The sequence below is a fragment of the Poecilia formosa genome, unplaced genomic scaffold, assembly GCF_000485575.1.
Source record: "Poecilia formosa unplaced genomic scaffold, Poecilia_formosa-5.1.2 Scaffold67, whole genome shotgun sequence".
NCBI classification, from domain to species: Eukaryota; Metazoa; Chordata; class Actinopteri; order Cyprinodontiformes; family Poeciliidae; genus Poecilia; species Poecilia formosa.
The window spans coordinates 1189097-1211545 of NW_006800006.1; the positions used below are offsets into that span (position 1 = coordinate 1189097).

The window sequence follows — 22449 nt, forward strand, 5'->3', positions numbered from 1 at the left end:
AGTTGTAAAATATTCTGCTCTGTTTTTACATGAAAGGAATACAAAATTATATGTAGCTAAAAATTGTCCTCAAATTCCACTTTGAGGGCAATTTTTAGCTACATATAATCTTGGCATTTTAATGTTTCTGTAACTTTTTAAAGCTAATTTTCTTTACTGTAATGGAGATTATAAGGCTACAATAATGAGGTTGCTTGTAGTTATTTTGGTTTGGCTGGAAGTCCTAATTTATGAAAAAAAGTAAAGAACTTCTTTAATTGACTTGAATCTACAAATATAAACCTCTTATGTTTAATGTCCAGGAACACCATCTGGATGTAGATATTAAACTGATACCACAATGACTTGAATGTCGTTATATCATATGACAAAAAATAAAAAAATGGTTTTTATATTGGAATCATCTTAATTTTCAGATTTCCTTTTTTACTACAAGTTAGACATTGTGAAAATTAAAAGTCTGAGGTCTGAGTCGGTTTCTCATCAAACAGAATCTCAAAATCAAAGGAAAGCAGTGTATTTATGCATTATATATTTTCTACATCAAAATTTGTGTTTATCTAAATGATATTTATCCTAATTATGACTAAAGTGCCACTGGAAGTACTTGCACCACAGTTTAAGAACCATGGCAGTGGATTTGACAGTCGATATTACAGCCAGTATTACCGCTCAGTCAACTTTTCTCATATTATCCCCCCTTGGCTGTTATGCGCATGTCCGGGAGAACTGTGGGAAGGCTTCCGCTTTGATTTACCTCTACGGTCGTTACGTAGACGATGGCTGAGCTCCACAGACGCCGAAACGAGCGCGGCCGCGGCAGCCCGCCAGCTGCGGGAGCATCCTCACCCTCTGGAGTCCAGAGGGAAGCCTCTGGAGACACCCCCACAGTGTTCGCGAAACTGTTTGCCGCGGCATTTTATGGGGTCAGCTCGTTTCTAATCGTTGTCGTCAACAAAAGCGTCCTCACCAACTACAGGTAAAAGTGCAAAGTTCAGAGAAGCACAATGTAGGCGCGAGCGCGGCGGATTCATTACTAATACTGGACTGAGTAAGAAAGGCGGAAACAAGAAAATGTACTTCCTAACCAATATAAGCAGTAGTTACTCTACCAGAGTTTCCTTTTTACTCAAAAAAATGTCCACTGAAAATACCAGCTTCACAAAGTAGCATACCTTAACTAGTTTCAAAGAGTTGTCATCTGATGTTTAGCCCTGCAACTTTAAATCACCTGTACTATAGCTGATAACCATATGCATATTGTTTCAGTGCAAATATTTGTAATGTGTTTTATTTTTACGTTTTTCTACTTTTATTTTTAAAATGTCACCTGTTAGCTTATCCAAATTATGGCCCTCCTGATAAAGCTTTTTTTTGTTGTTTTAAACAAACAAAAATGACATTATGATAATTGAAAACCATGGATTTTTATCAGAATTTGATGTCATAAAACCATCACAAGTAGCACAAAATTATGAAGTGGGAAGAAAATTATAAATTGTGTCTTTTTTTTCCACATCATCGGCACAAAATTCCAATAAACTAGTCAAAAGCTTTTGGTTGTAACATGGCCAAAAATGAATAGTATGAATGTTTTTGAGAGATACTGTGAATCTTAGCTCTTCGTGTAAAGGTTCATCCACAACTCTGAAGCTACTCTAGTAAATGTCGGCGGGAGTGTTGGTGTCACTGAGCCCGTTTGTGTTTTCCAGCTTTCCATCGTCAACATGTGTTGGGATTGGTCAGGTAAGCTCTTGAGCTAATTCCTGCCCATGTGATGTCATCGCCTCTGCCTCTGCTGTAACTTCCTGCTCTGATCGCTGCAGATGCTGGCCACAATCGTGGTCCTGAGGACCGCGAAGATGCTGGGTGTCATCACATTCCCAGATCTGGACGTGACTATACTGGGCAAGGTGAGAAGGTTATATCCTCCAAGAACATTCCCAGGATCACTAATTAGACGTGATGTGTGTCGTCCCAGATGTTCCCTCTGCCTCTGCTGTACGTTGGGAATCAGATCTCGGGCCTCTTTGGGACGCAACGACTCAAGTGAGTCCCTTACACTCCATCATATAAAGCCCAGGCTTGTCTTTAAATGTGACACTGTTGCTTGTTCCCACCATCTTAGCTTGCCCATGTTCACGGTTCTGAGGAGGTTCAGTATTTTTCTCACCATGGTGTTTGAGGGATTCCTGCTGAAGTAAGTCAAACCTCTGCATTCCGTCTGCACATGTTCCCAGAACATTTCCTGTTAAAGATGCATTCTAATCCCTCGCAGGAAGACCTTCTCCGCTTCCATAAAGATGACCGTGTTCACCATGATATTCGGTGCTTTTATTGCTGCGAGGTAAGACGACTCCTTGCAACCCAAACTGCATGTTTTCACGCCCTGTGCACGAGCACATATCTCACTCTGTGTTTGCCGTAGCGCCGACTTAGCTTTCGATCTTGAAGGATACATTTTCATAATGCTGAACAACATCCTGACAGCAGCTAGTGGGGCGTTTGTAAAGCAGAAACTGGAATCGAAGGTGAGCAGCAGCAGCAGATCTGCAGCCTGGGTGATGAGGACAGTGAAAGAAACGTGGCTCTGTTGTCCTTATAGGAGCTTGGAAAATATGGGCTGCTGTATTACAATGCTTTGATCATGATCTTCCCTACACTGGCATATGCGTATTACTCTGGAGACTTGCAGATGGTAGGTGTTCTTGCAATATACACTCACAATGGATGAGAGAGGTTTTTATCTGAGGCTTTTCATGATTTATTTGAACCATTTTACAAACGAACCTATTTCCAGCGTGGAATATTTATAGACCGACCAACTTTAACCCTTTCATGCATGAATTATGATCCTTTATGTTGGGCTTTTTTTTTCCAAAATTTTCTTTTATTTTCTTAAGGCATAAAAAATAGTAGACAAAAGCATTTTGTAAAAATAAAATTTAAATTGTTTTTTAGGCGATCAATTGTAATTTTCTTCAAATACAAAGTTGTTATTTGAAAAATACATCAGTAGTATTGTTCTTTAGGGGTCATAATATATTTTTTTAACCGCAAAAAGCCGCCAAAAGAAAAAGAAGGAACCGGGCCGGTGGGAAGCCTTTTTTTCGTCTGTCGGCCATATTGGATTTAACAAAAATAATTTCTGGCATTTACTGCTGATGGCCAGTAGTTGATAGTGTATTTTATCATGCATTAGTGTCCACTTCAGTGGTCTCTGTGCTTTTATAACAAAAAAATCTACAAGAAAAGCTCAAGATAATGGCTTTTAGAAAGCTGTCCACTGTGGTGACCACTTTGCATGGAAGGATTAAGTATTTGTAAAAGAATGAATAGTTTGAATTTATAGATTTTCTCATACCAAAGGCCACCACACACTCAGGCGTACTGTGCACATTCAGTGAGCCGGGCAGACGTCATGCACAATGACCACAGACAGTTAAGACCAATGTAGGACCAATTTCCTACATGTCTCCTGACAAATTCCACAATCCGAATGGATGCTAGCAAGTTTTCCTCCATGGCAGCCACAGCAGTATTTGGAGTGTCATCATCTACAAATGTACCAGCACATGGTCAAAGGCCGCTCAGCGAGGGACAACATATTACCCCAAAAGCAACTAAAAGATGCGAGCCTGATTAGAAATGGCCCAAAAAGAATTCCTGAAGTTCTTTGTCTTACAGCAACAACACAGTAGTACCCCCCGTTATTACTATGTTATGGAACACAGATTTGAGCGTGTATATGAAATTTTGAGTCTTTCCGTTATGGAGGATATCAATAAATTCGATAAACATGTGCACCCATTTCTGGTTCATCGTGTCACTGCAGATGTGTGATGCAGCGACTCTGGAAAAAGAACGCTCAAATAAATCATCAAAAGTTCAGAATACAGATTAAATGAATACTCAGGGTGACTGTAAAGTTTGCCGAAGCATTTATGCCCCTGTGACTGTGTGTTTGTGAACAGGGACTGGATTACAAAGGCTGGGCTGATCAGCTGTTTGTAGTGCAGTTTGTCCTCTCCTGTGTCATGGGGTAATGTAGCTCCACAAACTCTTGACGGTGTTCTTCAACTGACACCATGTTCTGCTAAGTCTTGCTTCTCCTTCCTCTGTGTGTTAATGCAGCTTTGTTTTAATGTACTCCATCATGCTGTGCACACAGCTCAACTCGGCGCTCACCACCTCCATCATAGGCTGCATCAAGGTAAGTCACTTCTCTTTGCCAACGCTCTCTGGGAAGAGCCGGCCTATACGTTAAGCACTTCTTGCACTTTTACCCCCAGAATATCCTGGTCACATACATCGGGATGGTGTTTGGTGGAGACTACATATTCACCTGGCTGAACTTCCTAGGGCTGAACATCAGGTAATCACCCGAACGGATTTAGTTGTTTGGGTTGGTCTGCAGAAGCAGCTTGAGGACACAGTCGGAAGAGAATTAAAACGGAGCTGCCAGAGACGAGCAAGAAATGCTGTGTGATTCTCACATATCGTCAGTGAATCTAACACTTGGATCGCATTTTGTTCTTCGTTTCCAACAGCATTGCTGGGAGCCTGGTGTATTCCTATATCACTTTCACACAGCAGCAAAGCAGTAAGTAAGGTTTGAAATACCTTTAGTCATAATCCTGCCGGAAAATCTCTTGTTTTATTCTTAGGTGCTTCCCTCCCTACCAACCCCCCTGGTGGTTCACGTTGTATTAAGACCAAGACTATGTCTTTATGATTACAGCTTCCAAACTTATTATAGCTTTAAACTTAAACTATACAAACTAGGGGTGTATATTGGCCCCGATTTCTATAATTTTAGGCCATCATCCCCTCCCCACACTCATTTCCTTCCTTACCCTCCCTGACCCCTCTTACCCTGATTTCCTCCCTTACTCCCTCTTACCTTCATGTCCTCCCTTACCCCTTTACCCTCAATTACTTACCTTCATTCCCCCCCATATCCCCTCCATCCCCTGCCCTCATTTCCTCCCTCTCCCCCCTCTTCAACAGGTTTTCTATACCTGTTGTATTATGCTGTATTCTGCTGTCTCTGCCTACTTCTTACCTTTCTGCAAGTTTTCTGGTGAAAGAAATGTGACTCTTGTCCTTATAGGAGCTTGGAAAATATGGGCTGCTGTATTACAATGCTTTGATCATGATCTTCCCTACGCTGTCTACACTGGAGCTTTCCCAGCTGCTGATCTAGCTGGGAAAGAGCAATTCAATCCAATATGTAGCCTCAAAATTATGGTCTCATTATGAGACTATTATCAAACTTTTTTGGCCTGCGTATAATGACCAGTGCACGCACTGTGAAATTAGGTAGTGGTAACAACACCCCTATCAGGGAAGCTTTAACCAGCTTCACTAACAGCCTGGACAGGGAAGCTGGTTAAAGCTGGTTGGGAATGTTCCTGTCAGACAAAATCTCAATAAGACACATTGTGTTCTGGAACAGAATGTGATAAAGTTCAAGGGATGTGAAGGCTTTAGCACTGCTTTAACCCATTCCTAGCTTATTACACTCTATCGCCTACTAGAGATCTCACCAATTCTGCTTTTTTTAAAAGTTGTTCTGGCCTCTTACTCCATTATGAAAGGGTTCTTTGTTTTAAGCGTCTCTCTCTAACCTCAAGCTTTTTTCATCATTTTGAACAGAAAAGGCATAAATCCTGGAGTCCAAACAGAGTGAAGTTGAAAAATGATGATCACCTGCTGATGCCTGCAAACCTTAAGGAGAAAAAATCCAACCAGTGGGCTTAATGTTTTAAAGATATGCTGTATGATCTGTTTAAACTTTAAGGTTTTACCTTTATGGAGTAAGGAGTGTTTAGTGATACATCCCATACATTTTTATATGCAATTGTAAAAAATGTGTTTTTATAATTAGAATCATTTTGTTTTTTAAAGGATGTGGTCACTTGATTTAATAAGCCATTTAAATGTACATATTGAAACTGGAAACTAATAAATTAATATTTTTCAGTGATTGGAGACACAGACGTTTCTGTGATTGGTGAATGACATCATACATGCGCTAAGATATTCCACTCAACACTCTTCAGTGTGGGTGCTGTTGCTGATTGAAGACTAAAGGTTTTTGTATTTTCACAAATAAAAGCTCTAAAAAAACCTGGACTCTGCTCAAATCTATATCAGCAGGTTAATGATTAGCAAAAACCCGATTAGAAAATGATCTCAAATTCTGACTCGTAGCTCTACTGAGGGAGGGCTTATTCCAAAAAGGTGATAACCACAAACTTTCATACCCTAAAGGGAAAAGGAAATGGCTGATTTTTTTTATTACATCCATCAGAAAATAATTAGCAGTTTGTCAGCAAGAAAAAAAAGCGCAGTGTACAAGGAAGACCAAAGAAACGCAACAAACACTTGAAAGGAGAAAAATATGCACCAACTGCTTATTAAAGGTAAGAAATCTATACAAACTTTACAAGAGAGGTCACAAACTTTCTGTCTAGTAAAAACAAAGTGTTAAGCAAAGCAGACTGAATAAAAAAAAAAAGCAGATCTACATGATAATACAGGACATCACTGATGTCAGCTGCTTTTCACAAACAAACCTGTAGGGGGACAGACCCATGGGTTTATTCAGCAGACTCAAACAGATGTGGCAAAGCAAACAGGTTTCTGCTGGGGGGGTTGAGGGAGGTCGCTCCTCAAACAGGAGAAACTTACAATCAAAGTGCAACAACAGCCAGCTGGAGACAGCACCAGCTTCTCTTGTAATTAGTCATTTCATCAAATCCTCAACAACAAACGAATGGCTTGAACACCAAGAACCCATATCATTAGAGCTTTTTATTTTTGGTTAGAAAATATAAATATCTCTTGCGTAGAAAAATATCACAGATGATTTGTTTTATTTAAGTACAAATAGAAAAAAATCTTGGCAAAATTTTGACAGTCTCCAAAATGAGAGTGGAGAAGATGAGCAAAACGTGTCTTTTGGGATGTGGTGGAGCAGACGAGCTTTTCATCAACCTTTGGCCTTCCTAAAGTGAGTCTTTTAAGAGATTCTGTGCTCACAGCTCAACAGAGTTTCATCGTCCTCAACCTCTGCTCCACTAAACTGGCTATTTATGGAGAAACTGAGGGGGAAAAAAGAGAAAAACATCACCCAAAAAACGGTGTGCTATTTAGCGAACAACGGCAGTCCTGACAGCCTTTAGTCTTCGTGTGTTCTGGATGGATCGGCCTCGCTCTGGCTCAGAGGCTCTGCTTCAGTCCTGCATCTTTTGGCCGGTCTGTCCTGTGCCACGGCTGCTGCCGCCGCCGCTGCCGCCGGTTTGTGGTCCAGTAGGAGCTCTAAAGAGCCGTTTCTGTCGTGGTTGGGCGCACTGACTTGGCCGCAGCCATTGGAGTTGTTGTCTGGAACTGAGAGGAGGGGCTCGGCTTCAGGGTGAGACGGGCCGTTGGACTGGACACCCTCGACCTTTACTTGGGCCGAGTCGGGCAACTGGGATGGGTCCACCGGATGACCCACGACACCTATAATAGAAGAAGAAGAAGAAATTAGTTTTTCTTTTTCCCCAACAATCTGAACTATATTTGGTAATTTCTTGTTAAAATATTTTTTTTAAAAATGTGGTTAAATTAAAATTAACCACTTAGAACTTAAGATTGATTTTGCCCTTCTTTAAAGGAGTCTGACTTCTCAGTGTGGATAATATTGTTCGGAATGAAAAAGAATGATATATAAATGAACTTTTAAAAATTATCGGTCAAACTGTAACTTACTGAAACTCTTCGCTTGGTTTGGGTCTGAAAGCCGTGGTTTTTCCTCACCGTTCTGACTGCTGCTGTCTTCCCTCTCAGAGTGGCTGGCACTGCTGCTGGACGTGGTGGGAGGAGGTGACGCCGCCCTGCTGGACGTCACGCTCTCTGTCTCATCCAATAATCTGTCCATATAGTCCCTGAAACACACCAGCACATGATCCTTACACACACCTGACTGACTGCAGAGAGGTTCCATATGAAACTACATACACTAAGACTTATTTTAAGACATTTTTATCTCACATGATGAAAATATGATGAACATTTAAATGTTCATCATATTTTCTTGCACTAAAACCACAAATTTTAATGTAGCATATCCCAACAGATGTGGAACATTTAAACATTTACATTTAAAACCGTAAAATTTCATTTTAAATACCAAAAGCAAAATCTCTGAATCAAAAAATCAAACATTTTTAGTAGATATTTGCGTTTGAACGGTCCCTCTGAAAGCAGACTTACGTGACACCAGGGTGAAGGTTGTATTTCCTTTTTCCTAGTCTGGTTTGCTGTGCAAAGAAATCATAACGCTCAGACTTCTTCCACATGTAATAAAAGGCCACACATTCTCCTACAGACCTAGTTCTCACCTGAAAGATTTCAATCAGTAGAAATAATTATTATTATAATCGTCCAAAGAGGTACAAATAAAACACAAGACATAATGAATTAGAAAATATATCTACATAGAGGAAAATTTGAACTGTTTACAAAAAAACTACAGTTGTTAAAAAAAAAAAAAAAAAAAAAAAAAATGAATGCTTGATTAGAAGACATATCTCACCTTATTGGCCTGTATTAAATGAAAGTCTTTCCCATAAGCTCGTAGTCCTTGTTCAAAGTTTCTACATTCCTCTTCAGTCCAAACTGATATCTCCTCTGTTAAAGAGAGTCTGAGTGTTACATCTGAAAAGGAGCGTTTATCCCAAAGTGTTTTGGAATCAGACAACAAAAAGTCAAGTGAGCTTTCCCAGCATGCTGTTGAGATTGAAGAGCCAAAGGGGCGTGGCTTTCCACCAGCAGCATTCAGCTGAGCAATGTAAGAGGCGTGGAGGATTCCAGATTAATCGCAATTAATCGGTTATTGAGCTCCTCAGCAGCTAGTGTAATAATCGTTAACTGGAGTATACAGACTCAAAATTGGCAATCTGCTGAAAAAGCAAACTGCCAGCGGTGGCCTGGCCTATAAAACTAAATATAAATCCATAAAGAAGTGGCTCACCTCGAGCTGCTTTTACATTAAACCTCAGTCTTCTTAGAGCTTCCTCTGTGTCAAAGTCACATTTCACCAGTTCATACAAAGCCTACAGGAAACAGAATGAAATTCAAATCAATCACGTTAAAGAAATAGTCAGTCTGTGATTTAAACCAATCAGGCGAAGGGAGTAACAGTAGCTGTGTTTCCATTGACCATATAAACTATTATTGTTTACATCTGGTAATTTCACACATGCTTTTTTTAGGTTTGATGTTTATTTTGTGATTATTTACAACAGTAGCTAATCTACCGCAGCGATAATGATCACAAAATAAACACTATGGATTATCTATCAGAGTTCATGTTTACGTCGCCTTTATTATTATTATTATTTTTGTTTTAACTTAATCAAAACACACCAAATTCCGCAGCACATCGTGTGAACCAACATATTTACATGTGATTTTGATTGAATTTCTTGTTGAATGAAAACACAGCAACTCTGATTTTTTTTTTTTTTTTTGACATTAACCAAAATATCAAAAAAGTTTTGTGCACATTTGTAATGGAAACCAAGCTCCTGATCCCTGCTAATGCTAATGTTACGGCTGACGGGTGTCTATGAAGCTGCAGCTCTGTTGGCTTCACCTGTTCATTGTCTTTGATGTGAGAACCCTCTGGGATTGCGTCCACTCCTTTCTCCTCTCCAGTTCGCCTCGATGCTTCAGTCAAGAACTCGACAACTTTCCCCTCGGGAACGCAGTCAGGGTTCCACAACAATTGGTCGTCATTTTCATAAACTGCACGGCAGGTTGGAATCGATAAAAAAAGATTAGACGATCGACTTTATATCTACAGGAAGTTCAGTTAAGGCTAAAGTTTTATAGTTTGACTCAACCGCTCAGCTTACCTTTCTCGTTTTCTTTATATTTACACAAACCAACAGGAGTCTCAGCCTGATACATAGAACCCACCATTATCTCCTGTTGGTACAAAAACATTGTTTTGAAAGTTAATAGTGATTCTTCAAATCTAAAGTGATAAGTTTCAAGTCTTTCTTGTTCTGGTGTAACATAGATGTACACCAGACCATGGAAGTAACGTAAAAAGGCTCGCCTACCTTCTTCCAGTCTTCAGAGGGAACATAGTCCTCGTCTTCTTCTGACTCCTCTTCTACGTCATGACTACCTAAGAGACGCCATGATGCTTTTAAATTCAAACATAACCAGATAATGTCACAGAAAACAGGAAGGCGGAACGGCTCGTACTTTCAAAGTACTTGAGTTTCTGAGGGCGAATGAGTTCTGCCGTTCCGAGTGAGCGGACTGAGCGCGTGCGACCGTCAGAAGTGGTCTGAGAATCGCTGCCTTGTTCTGATGAAGTCTTAAAATCTTCACCCTAAAAAAAAAGAAAGAGCAACATGGAATTAAACTGAAAACTTTCTGCAACAAATTACATGTACCTAACCCAAGGGATGGATAACATGGACTTAAACTTTTATAACAATATTTTATAGTATTTATTGAGATAACAAATGTGACAATATTATCTTTTTTTAATAAAAAAAGGGCTGCTTCAGAACACCAGTTGTGTTACATAACACATAATTGTGAAGCAGTACACAATAATTCTTGATTCATTTCTTCATGCAAACAGTTCAACAGTCCCTATTGCAATTGTAGACCAAAGAACACACTGCTTAGTGGTGTATGTATAAACTTAAAGACGCAAATGTTTTTAATATTTATGCATTTAACAAATTGGAATAACAGAGATACAACTAACTAATAATGAAAACAGCTAACTTGGACTCCTTCCTTCCATAGCAAGGAATTTCAACACTTTAAAATAGTTCAGACTATAAAAGTGTCAGACAGTTCATTTTGAAAACAGTCGTTTTTCAGATACAGCTTAAAAATAAAGAGTCAGTGGCTTCAACAATTACCTCCGTTTTCTTCAGCTCTCCAGTGCTTCTGCTGCTTTCATCAGGATCAAGGTCCTCTTCTTCATCCTCTTCCTCCTCATCCTCTTCCTCTGGTTCCTCATCTTCCTCCTCCTCTTCCTCTGCAGGTGATCTGCTCGCATAACCATAAAGACTCAGTAGCTCATGAATGGGCATCTCCCCCTCCTATAAAGAAAATAAAATAAGATATTAATAATAATACGTATGAGTTTTAAAAAGACCTATGTTGATATAAAAGTTCAAATGTTGGCACAGATATATTTATAGTTCATTCTCAGTTTAAGGAGGCACCAAAATATTATACAGAAATAGTGTGTAAAAGGTACTTTAAACAACAATTTAACTATTTTCACCCAAATATTCAACATTTTGTACTGTCAGTAACACAGTGTGTGGTCTTCTATATATTAGCATTAAATGATGAATTCAATCCAATTCAAAAATACTTTACTGATCCCAAAGTTAAATTAAATTTAATAGTTTAAAAAGTATTAATGATAATAACAATAAATTATTAAAATTAATAGTTCAATAAAATTATTAAAACATAACAGTAGTGTCATGCAGGCCATATAAACCAAAATGTAAAAATACAAAAGCAGTAATGTATTTATAATTATAATATTATTTATATATTTATATATATATTTTTTTTGTTTTGTTTTGTTTTTTTGTTTAGGATTAATGTCAAAGATGAAACTAATCATACACGGCTAACTTAATATGTGACATTATTGTGAATATTATTCTGGTCTTAATAACTCACCTGGTTAAATTTTGGTTAAATAAATGAATAAATACAGCATTTGTTTTTTATATTTTTACGGTAATGATAACTAAGAAAGATGAGAGCCGAGCTTCACACCAACCCGTGCCAGGTCTTCGATCTCGTTGGAGTTGGTCTCGTCTGTTGCCTCCAGCATTTCCTCCTCCTCTAGGGTTCGCTCATCGTCAAAGTCATGAACAAGCATGTCGGCTGACGGATCGAAATCGTGGTCGTCAGAACCTGCTGAGCCTCCTGCAAATGTCCAAGGTCGTAGACAATGTCACACTGAAGCTAGTTCTCCTCACACAAATCTTTAAGTGTAGTACAGCACATCAAATTGGAAATAATAACAGGTAAAATATACTTATGTGTATCAATATAAATTGTAGCTATTTCAAGGAACAGGTTTTAAATGTTGCTATTCACTAAAGGCAAAACAGAGAAAGAAAAGATAAGCTACCTGGGCTCGAATTCCCGAGGGAGGGCTGAAAAACGGAAAGGCGGGGCAAAAAGTTAGGAGGACAAAAACAAGAAATACATCCAAAAATCTGCAGGATTGGGAGTTAAACACAAAAAAACACATGCAGAACAACTTTGTATCTCAATTTTCAAAAACACACAGCAATAGAAATAAGCAATACATCCAACAACAGTCATCATGACAATTTCAGTAATGGATTATTATGGATAACCCTGACGATGAATTGGATAAAAAATAAATAAATAAAAAACTGCCACATTCTGCATTTTTTTAAATTTAAAATCTAAATATGTTGTGTTCACTAATTGAAGAACTGGAAAGCAGAATTTCAATGCATTGAAAATAGAGCTGAAAAGATTCACTGTATTGGTTGTGATTAATCAATTTAGTAATTGATTAATTGTTAACTGGAGTGCACTGTTTCAAAAAAGGCCATTTACTGAAAGAACAACAACCTGAAAGCAGTAATTTATTAGGCCAAAACTGTACAAAAATACCTACATAAACTTTTAATTTCTTATTTAAAAAGGGAACGGAATTATTTAATTGTATTAAGAAGGCTTAAGTGGTTAATGAACTACTGATCCCTGTGCAGGCTGCTACTCAGGGAGGGAAAATGTATTTTCTACCTGTCATATGTTCATTTAGGCTGCTACCTGGAAAAGGAGCAAGGTTCATGTGAGAGCATGTACAGCCACAATAAATACATAAGTGACTTAAAAATATAACAGCAAATCAGTGTTCTTTTATCAAATAATAGGTTAAAAAAAAGGTGTTGTGTATTTCGGTTTAGGGAAATAACTGAAATTTTTAATTGCTATAACTTGTGGTATTTTTTGCGTTGGCCGTAAAAACAATTCAAAAAGAAGCATTGTGAAATTCATCATAGACCTTTTGGTAATAAACCCATAAAAAATGATGTCCTAAAAATAAAACATATTTACTACTAAAAAGGCTACAGGACAACATTATACAAAGTGCAATAAAATTGCACTTTAGAAAATACTAAATATTTATTTTATGTGAAGTTGGCTGGAAAAACAAATTACTACATAAAACAGTTTGAAATAGTGCTAATATACTGTGGTGTTTTATAAAGATTGTTCTTAGTTTTTTTTTTTTTTTTAGCCTCGTCAATGGTTTTCATAATAACACTATGTGAAAAAATAAATCCATATTTTTAATGGTAGAAAAAATTATATATACATCTTGTGAGATGCTGCACTTCTATACTTTGTGGACTGAAAAAAAGGTGATCTAAGCAATCTTTTAAAAGAGCAAAGGAAATATGCTGTAGTTCATTTTAGTCTATTTCAATTGTGGGCTTCTGCATATTCTGATTTATTAAATATGACTATTATATCATAGCAATAATAGTACTTTACGTAGAATTCGTCCTAAATTTAATATTGTCTTCTGTATTATAAGAAGCTCCAATGTTGTTCCTTGTCCATTAGTATTTGAAGTTAAGTTAAAGTTTATGATTTACTGAGTCTTTTTAAGAGCAATACTGTTTGTTAAGTAGTTTTAAAGTAATGTAGACTACAGCAATTTTGGTCATGTATCAGTAAAACATTTAGATGAGGTGAGGTTGTGGCACGTAATTCAACGAATCTCTGGTTTTAAGCAGAGTCTATACAAAGTTTATAAGTCTTTAAACAATTAGTCGAATATCGTTGTTTTTGAGAGCTGTGTCTGCGGAACAAGCCAACGCTTTAGTCAGCCGATAAACAAAGCCAAAAAGAGACCTCAAATTACAGCAATGTGTTTTAAATTATCCAAATAACCCCCCTGGAAAACTGTAATAGGCAAAACATACAGAGGCTACTCTGGCAGTGGGAGGTCCCCGGACTCCGAAAAAAGCGCGCCTGACGCTAAACCCTAAAAGCTCACTGCGACTCAATGAGATACGAAACAAAGGCTACTGCGACCGTTTCCTGCGAGGAAAATGTAGTGCTACCCAACATATGTCACTATAGACTGAATATCACAACTGCAATGGCGTTTATATTCCACATTAAACCACAGTTTGCTCTGACAGGACGCCACTTTACTGAGTTCATTTTCTCAACTCGCTAACTTCAATACAAGTTGTAAGCTAATTATTTTTCCTTCACAGAAATCCGCTAAGGCGCCCAAATTTAGCTTGCTATTCACAGCCAGCGAATAAGAATGAACTCGAGCGCACAAATAAGTGTAAAACATAGGCAAATGTCCAGTTAACAGCTGTTCACGCGAGGATAAATATCCTGACCAAACCGCGAAGTAACAAACACCGCAGCTACCTTACAGTCCGTCGGGGCTAGCGCAGCTAATGCTAGCTAAATCCGAAGTTTATACAACATTCTGGACTCAAATAAATAACTGCTATCGAGCAAGCCAGTGAGCTGCTGCTTAGTTGTGTTTAAAACTGTTAAAACACAAAGACTATCTGCACATTCAGTAAAACAAACTATCACGTAATATGAAAGACATTTTTTTCTGACTATTTATTTCACTTTCTTACCTCCGCCATATTTGCGATCCTGCTGGGTGACGTCAGAGGTCACCGTTAGTACCCGGATCCGGAGCTCCGCCCACTTGCCTCTACCCCCCCAACATCGAGAACCACAATAAAAGAAGTAAAAAGGCAGAACGGTCTTTGTTTTGATTGTTTTTGGAGGCAACCCTACCCACAACTATATCAATTTTTATAATCCTTTGTCCCAGCAATTGTTAATAATACGAATTTAAGGATACTGGCTTCATCATAAAGTTGTTAAAATATAACTTTTCATATGCAGGTAAACCAGTGCAGAGAGCTATGTAATAGCGTTACAACGCTCAGTGACCACCAGCACGCGCTCATCTGACAAGTAAATGTGTCTAGTAGAGTACGTGCTCACATGCACGTAGATCAGGTAATCTGAGATAAGTGGCCACTACTGCTGGGCATGATAAAATGATAATTACATAAAAAAACAACCTCAAAATCTAGCATTAGGAAATCTAAAAGGGTTTTTTAATGATTACTTTAAAAGAACCAGCGTTTTGTATTTATGCACTCTGAAATTTGTTTTTCTTAAAGTTGTTATCATAAAGTTTTACCCTTAGTATTTTACAATATAACATTTGAATAAGAGAGGCTTTCAGACAAAAGAATAAAGGCAAATTCAGTAGTGTCTAACTTTCCTAAGTAGTATAGATTTGTTTTCAGGGTATCAGTTTTTAGGGGAGAGACGCATACAAATATGTATTGTTTTAGATTTTTATTACAATTTTTGAAAAAAATGTTCTTGCCAAGTTTTCTGGAATTTAGCAAACACAAAAACTTTGTGGTAATATAATAAGCTAACACAAGAAAAGTTTGGTCTGATTTAACATCAGACAGTGAAAAAAAATTATACTTTTTTTTCAGTGTAAGTAAATATTATGAGTCTCTGCAACCGGGTTGTGTTTCTTTTTTGTTATAACTATGCAATTATAACAAAAATTGCGTAATGTCTTATTCAGATTGTTCCTTTACCTGACTGTAACATCTTTGATGAGAAAACCCTCGTCATCATTTCTTCTTCTGTGGTCTTGTTGTTAAATTGTTTGCGTCCCTTTTGTCATGTTACACTGCGGGAGAGTGGATGTTGCTTTTTTTTTAATGTAAATACATCCAGTTACTTATAGATTTATTATGTTAGTTTAATAAATATAACATCCAACATCATTGTAATATATAAATCCATTCTTTAATGTGCATGTTTAAGTGAACTAACGATTGTAAAGAAGCAGGAATTAACTTCAGTTTTGCTATATACTTTAGTTTTGTGTAAGACTTGGATCAAGCAGCCCATAACATGGTTGCATTCTGTTTGTCGTTCTCGTCAGGTATGCTGTGTATAAGATTTATATTGTTTGTTTTAAAAGTCGTGCAGAAAGCAGCCACCTCGCCGAGCAGATATCTCGAGCCATTCATTTGGGAACCATCAACTAACTCTTCGGCAGCAAAAATTCAGCTTTTCAGATGTAAAACGGATCTTCTCTCTACGAAAATTTGCTTATATAGGTCATCTTTACGGTGTGATGGAAATTCATAACCAAGCAGGTAGAGAAACTACTCAAGAATTGAGAAAGTTGCAACTTTGTCTTCTAAGTATTTTATTTGAAGGCGGTCAAGCGTTCAAAGGCTCTGAACACAACAAAATCAGAAAAGTCAGAGCAACACCTCACAGATGCCTCCGTTTTATACACACTTCTGTTATCTGGGAGAACATTCCATGTAAGAACACTGTTCTGTACAGAAGTTGCAACATCAGCCCGTCTGGTCTGGCTCTAACCACTCCTTATGTTTTGTAGCTTTTTATCCTACAAGGAAAAAGTCCTTGGCAGGATAATGGAAGATTCTGCAACAGCTTGAACATTGTAAAAAAGAAAAAAACAACAGGAAGTGACTTCTGATAACACAAACTACTACATACAAACAGTCACTTACTCAAGAATTTCCACTTCAGTGTTTGCTTAATAATAAAGCATTTGACAAAGACTTACGAACTAAAACTTGACCTGACGGTTTACTCAAAGTAGATCCCATACACAGTGGCGCTGCAGAACAGAGAGGTGTTCTTGAAGGAGTGGGACACAAAGGTGTCGAAGTTTGGATCCCACAGACAGCGGCTGCTGATCTGCATCCCCTGACCGTTGAGCTGGCCGATGTGGACCAGGATGACAGTTTTATACCTGGGGATCATAAGCTCCTTCACACGGGTCCTTATCACCTTCAACAAGGTCAGAAAGAAGCGTTCTGATTTCGGCAGATGTTCTGATGGAATCAAAAAAAGTCGGCTGCGTTTTCACCTACTTCACAGAGAGTTAGGGTCATTTCTCGAGAGTGCAGTGGTTCATACTGCATATCTCGGAGGCAATGGGTGATTTCTTCCTTCAGTATATATGAGATAGTAGTGATAGGGAATAGTTTATAAGGGCCTGTGGATCAAAAAAAAAGAAAAAAGAAAACACCAGTTGTTTAAGCATTCATTACATGTCCTCAACATGTAATGGATACTAGGGAATTTATTGGTGAGAAAATAACACATATACAAAACATAATGTTCAAAACTAATTACATTCTAAAGAATTTTAACAACTTGTTTTTGGTGACAAATGCTAAGAAAGCATTTAAGCTAGGAAAGCAGCAGTATCTCCTTAAATACATTTTTCTAACAATGTAAAACTCATCATAATGAAAAAATTTCTCAACATACGTAGGTTACTAAGTTAACGATTCCGTAAAATACTGCCCAAACCCATAAATTAGAATTAGACGGAAGACATTATTTCAAACACTATTCCGCTTCATCCGGTAGAGAATAATAAGTGTGACATGCTTACAAAGGTTGTACAATTAAATATACATTATGACTTTTGCTAAGACATACATTTGTCAAAGATCCTGTTTGGTAAAAGTTTTAGTTTGTATGCAGTTTTAGTTTTGACAAACCGCTACTGCTGAACTAAACCCTGGAAAAACATTTCAGCAGAGAAAATATTTACTTGCCACCTTGTTAGAATCGATTTAAAAGGTTTATTACTATTTCATTAACCTTAATTACAAACCAGATTTTTTCTTTTTTTTTTTTGCTAATAGACCAGATCAATGATTCCTGTGAACTTACATTCTTTCTCTTAAAAAATATACCTTCAAATGTGAAGAAGAAATATACAAATGGCTTCACAAATGTTATTGGTTGAATCCTAACTGTTTGCCTATATACACTGTCTCTGGTTTAACTTCCATTAATTGTGGTTAAATCTGTCAATAAACTCAAATGTTTACAAATTCTTCCCATTATATCTATCATAGTCCAGCTGTTGTGTCAAAAGCTAAGCATCTATGATTATCAGTCATGGTGCACTGGATTCAGGTTAGCTGGTGGTGATGGTGTTGCTGTTCTCATTAAGTTGAATGTTTGCTTACCCAGTTGGTAGGTATTCGGACTCGTGGTAGCTGCGGCATCTTCATGATGGGTAACATGCTCGTCCACATGCATCACATGCGTACTGGCGGGGCTGAACATGATGGGTCAATTTAAGAAGTTGCATGTAAATTAGAGAATAGGCACATTATAAGTTACTGACAGGAAAAGACTTCAATTTGATCAGGCAGAACAGACATTGAGGATACTTACTCCTTAATCCGCCCAGTTTTTTCTTTGGCTCTGGATCCCTCCGGGTGAATTTTTATTTTCTTCTCCGCTTTTTGTGGTTTGTCCTTAAGTGGTTCAGACATCGCTGCTTTTCCTTCCCTTAACTTCCCTTATAAGTCAAGATAACCTGAAATGTTATGAGTAAACTAGCGCAAGCTAGTTTCTGCATTGCATTAAATATGGCTCCATGTGTACGTTTTGAAAATAACAGGCATATAATAAGCGCTTAAAGGTTTTTTTTAAAACGAGACGTTCTTATAAAGCCTCGACAAAACTAATTTTTACTTAAAATGAAACTAGTGAAAAACAATCAACTTTGAGCTCCACTAACCTCAGGAGAGACAGCGTAAGCTCGGGTTGTTCTTTAAAAAAAAAAAAAGTTTAGTGAAACGTTGAAGAATATTTAAATACGTTTGAAATTATATAACTGTAATACATGTTACAATACTAGTTAATTTAAAATGTTTATACCGATTTCTCGACGGCTTGTTCCAGGTTTAACCAGATGAAGCAACAGAGTCCGCGGTAACCATAGCAACCGTGACTCCTAGGTGGGCGGGTTCGTGATTCGGTGGGTGTAACCAACGGCTGTGAGTTGAAGACGTCATCGTGCCCTTTTGCCTGGATTTTATGGCCATTATTTCCAATTTAAGTAGTCCGAGTACAAGACTGCATATCGTGAGTGTGAGTCGATATAGGTCAAATTAAATTCAATTCAATTTTTGTCAGATGTTCCAGTAACATTGATACTTTATTTAAACAGAGAACTGGGATTCAGACCATTCACATTCATGGATTCCCACAGTAAGATAAATAAATAAAATAGTAACAGATATAATTTGAAATGAATAAATGACTGAACAAAATAATTCTTTTTCAAAGTAAAGTAAACTTTTGCATTATTATAGGGACATTTTAACTTGAAACTAACAAATGTATAATTCTGCAACACCAGTTAATTCCACATATTTCTTCGGATAAATAACAGTTAGGGGTGGGTGATTAGCTTGTTGCATTAACTTGAGTACTTAAAAAAAAGAAAAGAAAAAGTCCAAAATGTCCAACCATTTTTGAAGAGCTATTCCAAAATGTGAGCGTCGTTTCATTCCAGTGCATTCACAGCGCCCTCTGGTGTCATAACATGAGATGTACACAGGACCTACTGCTATGGACCAAACTTCTTCTTCTTCTTCTTCTGTTTTTTTTTTTTTTAAAAACGCCCGCCTCTCCGGCTGAGTAGCAACAAACTTGTTGGTGGTTATGTGCGTTAACGCAGAAACATTTTACTATAATTTCTTAAGGATGGAGTCATATATTTACACCTGCAGTCCATTCACATACAGCCTACGTATACATTTTGAAACTGCGTTAAAAAAAGAAAAAAGAAAAATCCAAAACGAAAATTTCTCCACCACCCCTAAGCGTGCGCTCTCCTTACGTAATCACGCAGGCACGCGGAAACAGATGCAGCTGTAGGAGAAAGCTTCGCAGCGCTCGCTCGCTCTGACACTGCAGCGTCTCTACGTCAGGGCCGGACTCGGAGTCACCCTATCTCCCAGTTTTCAGGTAACAAGCTCCTTAAGTAGAACTTGTGATTCCTGTCCGCTTCTGGCCATGTTTGCGCTGCCGGTTCTTGTTCGACCTTCCGCTCGTTCATTCGTCCTTGCTCAGCCTGTGTTGTTTGCTTCCATTTCTTAGGTTCACTTTCTCTTGTATTATCACCCGGCTGGACGAGTTTGTTTCATCACAAATCCGTTTGCATATCTTTGATGTGAAACAATAAGCCTAAATCTCTGGTTGTTCTTTGTATTCACTCTAGTTTTTAACACTACTCCAAGTGTTACTCTGTCAGCTCTGCCAGAATGGTTGTACTTTCTAAGGAGTACGGCTACGTTGTCCTGACTGGTGTTGCCAGCATGATCATGATTGGACATCTGGCCTTCAAAGTGGGAAAAGCCCGGAAGAAGTACAACGTGCTGGTGAGCTGGAGGGTGATGTTTCATTACCCTGCGGGGGGCGGGAAGGGGAGTAATTGTTACATTTGCTTTCTCTCTCTTCCCCCCCCCCGCGCCCCCTTGCAGTACCCAAAAATGTACAGTGATGATCCAGAACATGGACACATCTTCAACTGCATCCAGCGTGCACACCAGAACACGTAGGTATCTGCTTCATAAGTAGAGGTAGAAACCAGAGAAGCCTGCACACGCCTTCTGGTTTTACCTACTGATAAGGAGGAGGAAGACCAGGTGAAGGTTGACAATCTATTATCACCTTTTAACAGGCTGGAGGTTTACCCCCCCTTTCTCTTCTGCCTGGCAATTGGTGGTTTGCATTGCCCCGTGAGTTTTTTGTTGTTGTTTTGCACTCGCATGCTGCTGTAGTCCCATCCAAATAAGGGTGATCAGATCACATCCCAGTAGCTAAAGCCAACACTGATTTGTTTCCTTTGTGTGCGTTTAACAGCGTCTAGCGAGTGGACTTGGAGCCGTGTGGATCGTTAGCAGAGAGGTGTACGCACATGGATACTCCACTGGAGGTGAGAGAAGCTCATGGGCCTCGGTTTGGAAAGTTACACAGTAAAAAAACAATTAACAGCAATAATTTGGTTTATTTAGCCTGTCACAGAGAGAGAAGGGAAAAAAAAATAAACAGGTGTTCATTTTTCAAAGTTATATTTTCACCATGTTTTTCCTACATTTTTAATGTAAAGTAAAGTAAATATTTAATTCATAAGCCAAATATATAGTTCATTAAATATTAGAAATTTTATTTCAAATGAAATACTTAGTTAGATGACTAAATTTTTAACTTAAAGTTAAATATGTATTTTTGCTAACTAAATATTTAGTTTATCAATTTTTAGCTCACTAGCTAAATATTAAGCCAGTTATTTAGCTTGTTAGCAAAACTTGCAAAATATGCTATAAATGTGGGCCTGAGCTAAACATTTAGCTTGAAAATTTAATATTTAGTTTGAAACTAGATATTTAGTTAAAATAAATTTATTTGGGAAATAAATATTTAGCTTCCTAGCTAAATATCTAAATATTTATTTTTGCTGTTGAATTAATTATTTAGTTTGGAACTCTGACATTTCGAAATGTAGAAATAACAAGGTGAGAATATTAAAATGAACACCCACATATTTTTTCCTTTATGACAGGATAAATAAATCAAACTAATACTGTTCATTTTTTTTCCTGCATAACCTCATAGAAGCCGTCCTGCCACTCTTTTTTTTATTTACATAACATCCTGTGTGCTAAAAATTGTTGTTGCTGTCCATTTATCAGATCCCAAGAAGAGGATGAGGGGTGCGTTTGGCAACGTTGCCTTGTTGGGGCTGATGCTGACCACTCTGAGCTACGGGGGCCACCTGCTGGGCTGGGCGGGACCGACGCGCCCGCGGCTGTTCGGGGCTGCATCCTGCCACTAATGATTTAGATTTGCTGATGTCGGCAATCAGAATCATGTTTTATGGCGACTGCACATAGCGTATCTCGTAGCGCATCCGCTCAGCTCTGACCTGCTTAACTGGTTGTGTTAAAGCTGGAAAGTAATTCGACTGGTTTTTTCTAGATGCAGCCACTCCCACTTCAGATGAGTTCACCTGCATTAATGCAAAAGCTGGACCCTCGTTATGGAGAACTGTGGCTTTTATTGTATAATTTTTGCACTGAAGATGATCAGTCAGTTTCAACATGACTTCCATCTGTTTGCATTAAGCCTACATGATATACACGTTCTTACTGTCATGATTGCCTGAAGCCAGATGTTAATTCTGGCCTTTCTATATTAAAAATCTGTACACTTCTACTTTTTACACTCTTTGGCTGCAGATCACAATCTTAAAAGGTTTACTATAGAAGGTGTGAGGCTGAATGAAAGAATGTGAGGGTGTGTTTACGTAGGTGTGTGTGTAAAGGGAGCGCCTTCTTTTTTTTAAAACAGAGTTATTGTTTAAAGTCCGCCGTGCCGGTTCAGACAGGAGCAATAATTTATTGACTTAATTATCATAAATCACTGTTAATACCTGACAAGCGGTTTAAAAAGGAGGCTAAAAGTGAA

General features: G+C 38.0%; 4 protein-coding genes across 7 annotated transcripts; 2 read left to right on the forward strand and 2 right to left on the reverse strand.

Annotated features, from left to right (window-relative positions):
• Positions 1-717: 717 nt before the first annotated feature.
• LOC103139999 (UDP-N-acetylglucosamine/UDP-glucose/GDP-mannose transporter) lies at positions 718-6903 on the forward strand. The gene is made up of 13 exons (XM_007554898.2): positions 718-979; positions 1713-1746; positions 1827-1913; positions 1982-2049; positions 2129-2200; positions 2279-2347; positions 2429-2531; positions 2606-2698; positions 3975-4042; positions 4135-4213; positions 4293-4375; positions 4551-4603; positions 5659-6903. Exons 1-13 carry the CDS (start codon positions 780-782, stop codon positions 5667-5669), a joined length of 1020 nt encoding a protein of 339 aa, XP_007554960.1. The 5' UTR covers positions 718-779; the 3' UTR covers positions 5670-6903.
• On the reverse strand, positions 6801-14796 carry mier1b (mesoderm induction early response 1b, transcriptional regulator). Of its 3 annotated transcripts, none has more exons than XM_007554904.2 (13): positions 14715-14796; positions 12188-12212; positions 11831-11979; positions 10944-11126; positions 10267-10396; positions 10119-10186; positions 9909-9981; positions 9647-9798; positions 9023-9104; positions 8585-8679; positions 8263-8309; positions 7759-7934; positions 6801-7509 (listed from the first exon to the last, which is right to left on the reverse strand). In XM_007554904.2, the coding sequence occupies exons 1-13, from the start codon at positions 14721-14723 to the stop codon at positions 7187-7189; spliced, it is 1512 nt and encodes a 503-aa protein (XP_007554966.1). In that variant the 5' UTR covers positions 14724-14796; the 3' UTR covers positions 6801-7186. The 3 variants fall into 3 exon arrangements, with proteins under 3 accessions (XP_007554966.1, XP_007554962.1, XP_007554961.1); XM_007554900.2 differs by having other exon boundaries at positions 7807-7934; positions 8263-8390; XM_007554899.2 differs by having other exon boundaries at positions 8263-8390.
• Positions 14797-16316: 1520 nt separating this feature from the next.
• Positions 16317-19093, reverse strand: dynlt5 (dynein light chain Tctex-type family member 5). Of its 2 annotated transcripts, none has more exons than XM_007554905.2 (6): positions 18853-19093; positions 18364-18508; positions 18153-18244; positions 17037-17161; positions 16727-16953; positions 16317-16590 (listed from the first exon to the last, which is right to left on the reverse strand). In XM_007554905.2, exons 2-5 carry the CDS (start codon positions 18462-18464, stop codon positions 16750-16752), a joined length of 522 nt encoding a protein of 173 aa, XP_007554967.1. In that variant the 5' UTR covers positions 18465-18508; positions 18853-19093; the 3' UTR covers positions 16317-16590; positions 16727-16749. The 2 variants fall into 2 exon arrangements, with proteins under 2 accessions (XP_007554967.1, XP_016528359.1); XM_016672873.1 differs by lacking the exon at positions 18853-19093 and adding an exon at positions 18713-18754.
• A 723-nt stretch (positions 19094-19816) lies between these two features.
• On the forward strand, positions 19817-22197 carry mgst3a (microsomal glutathione S-transferase 3a). The gene is made up of 6 exons (XM_007554908.2): positions 19817-19947; positions 20201-20360; positions 20463-20536; positions 20663-20720; positions 20845-20917; positions 21675-22197. Exons 2-6 carry the CDS (start codon positions 20244-20246, stop codon positions 21815-21817), a joined length of 465 nt encoding a protein of 154 aa, XP_007554970.1. The 5' UTR covers positions 19817-19947; positions 20201-20243; the 3' UTR covers positions 21818-22197.
• Positions 22198-22449: the final 252 nt, after the last annotated feature.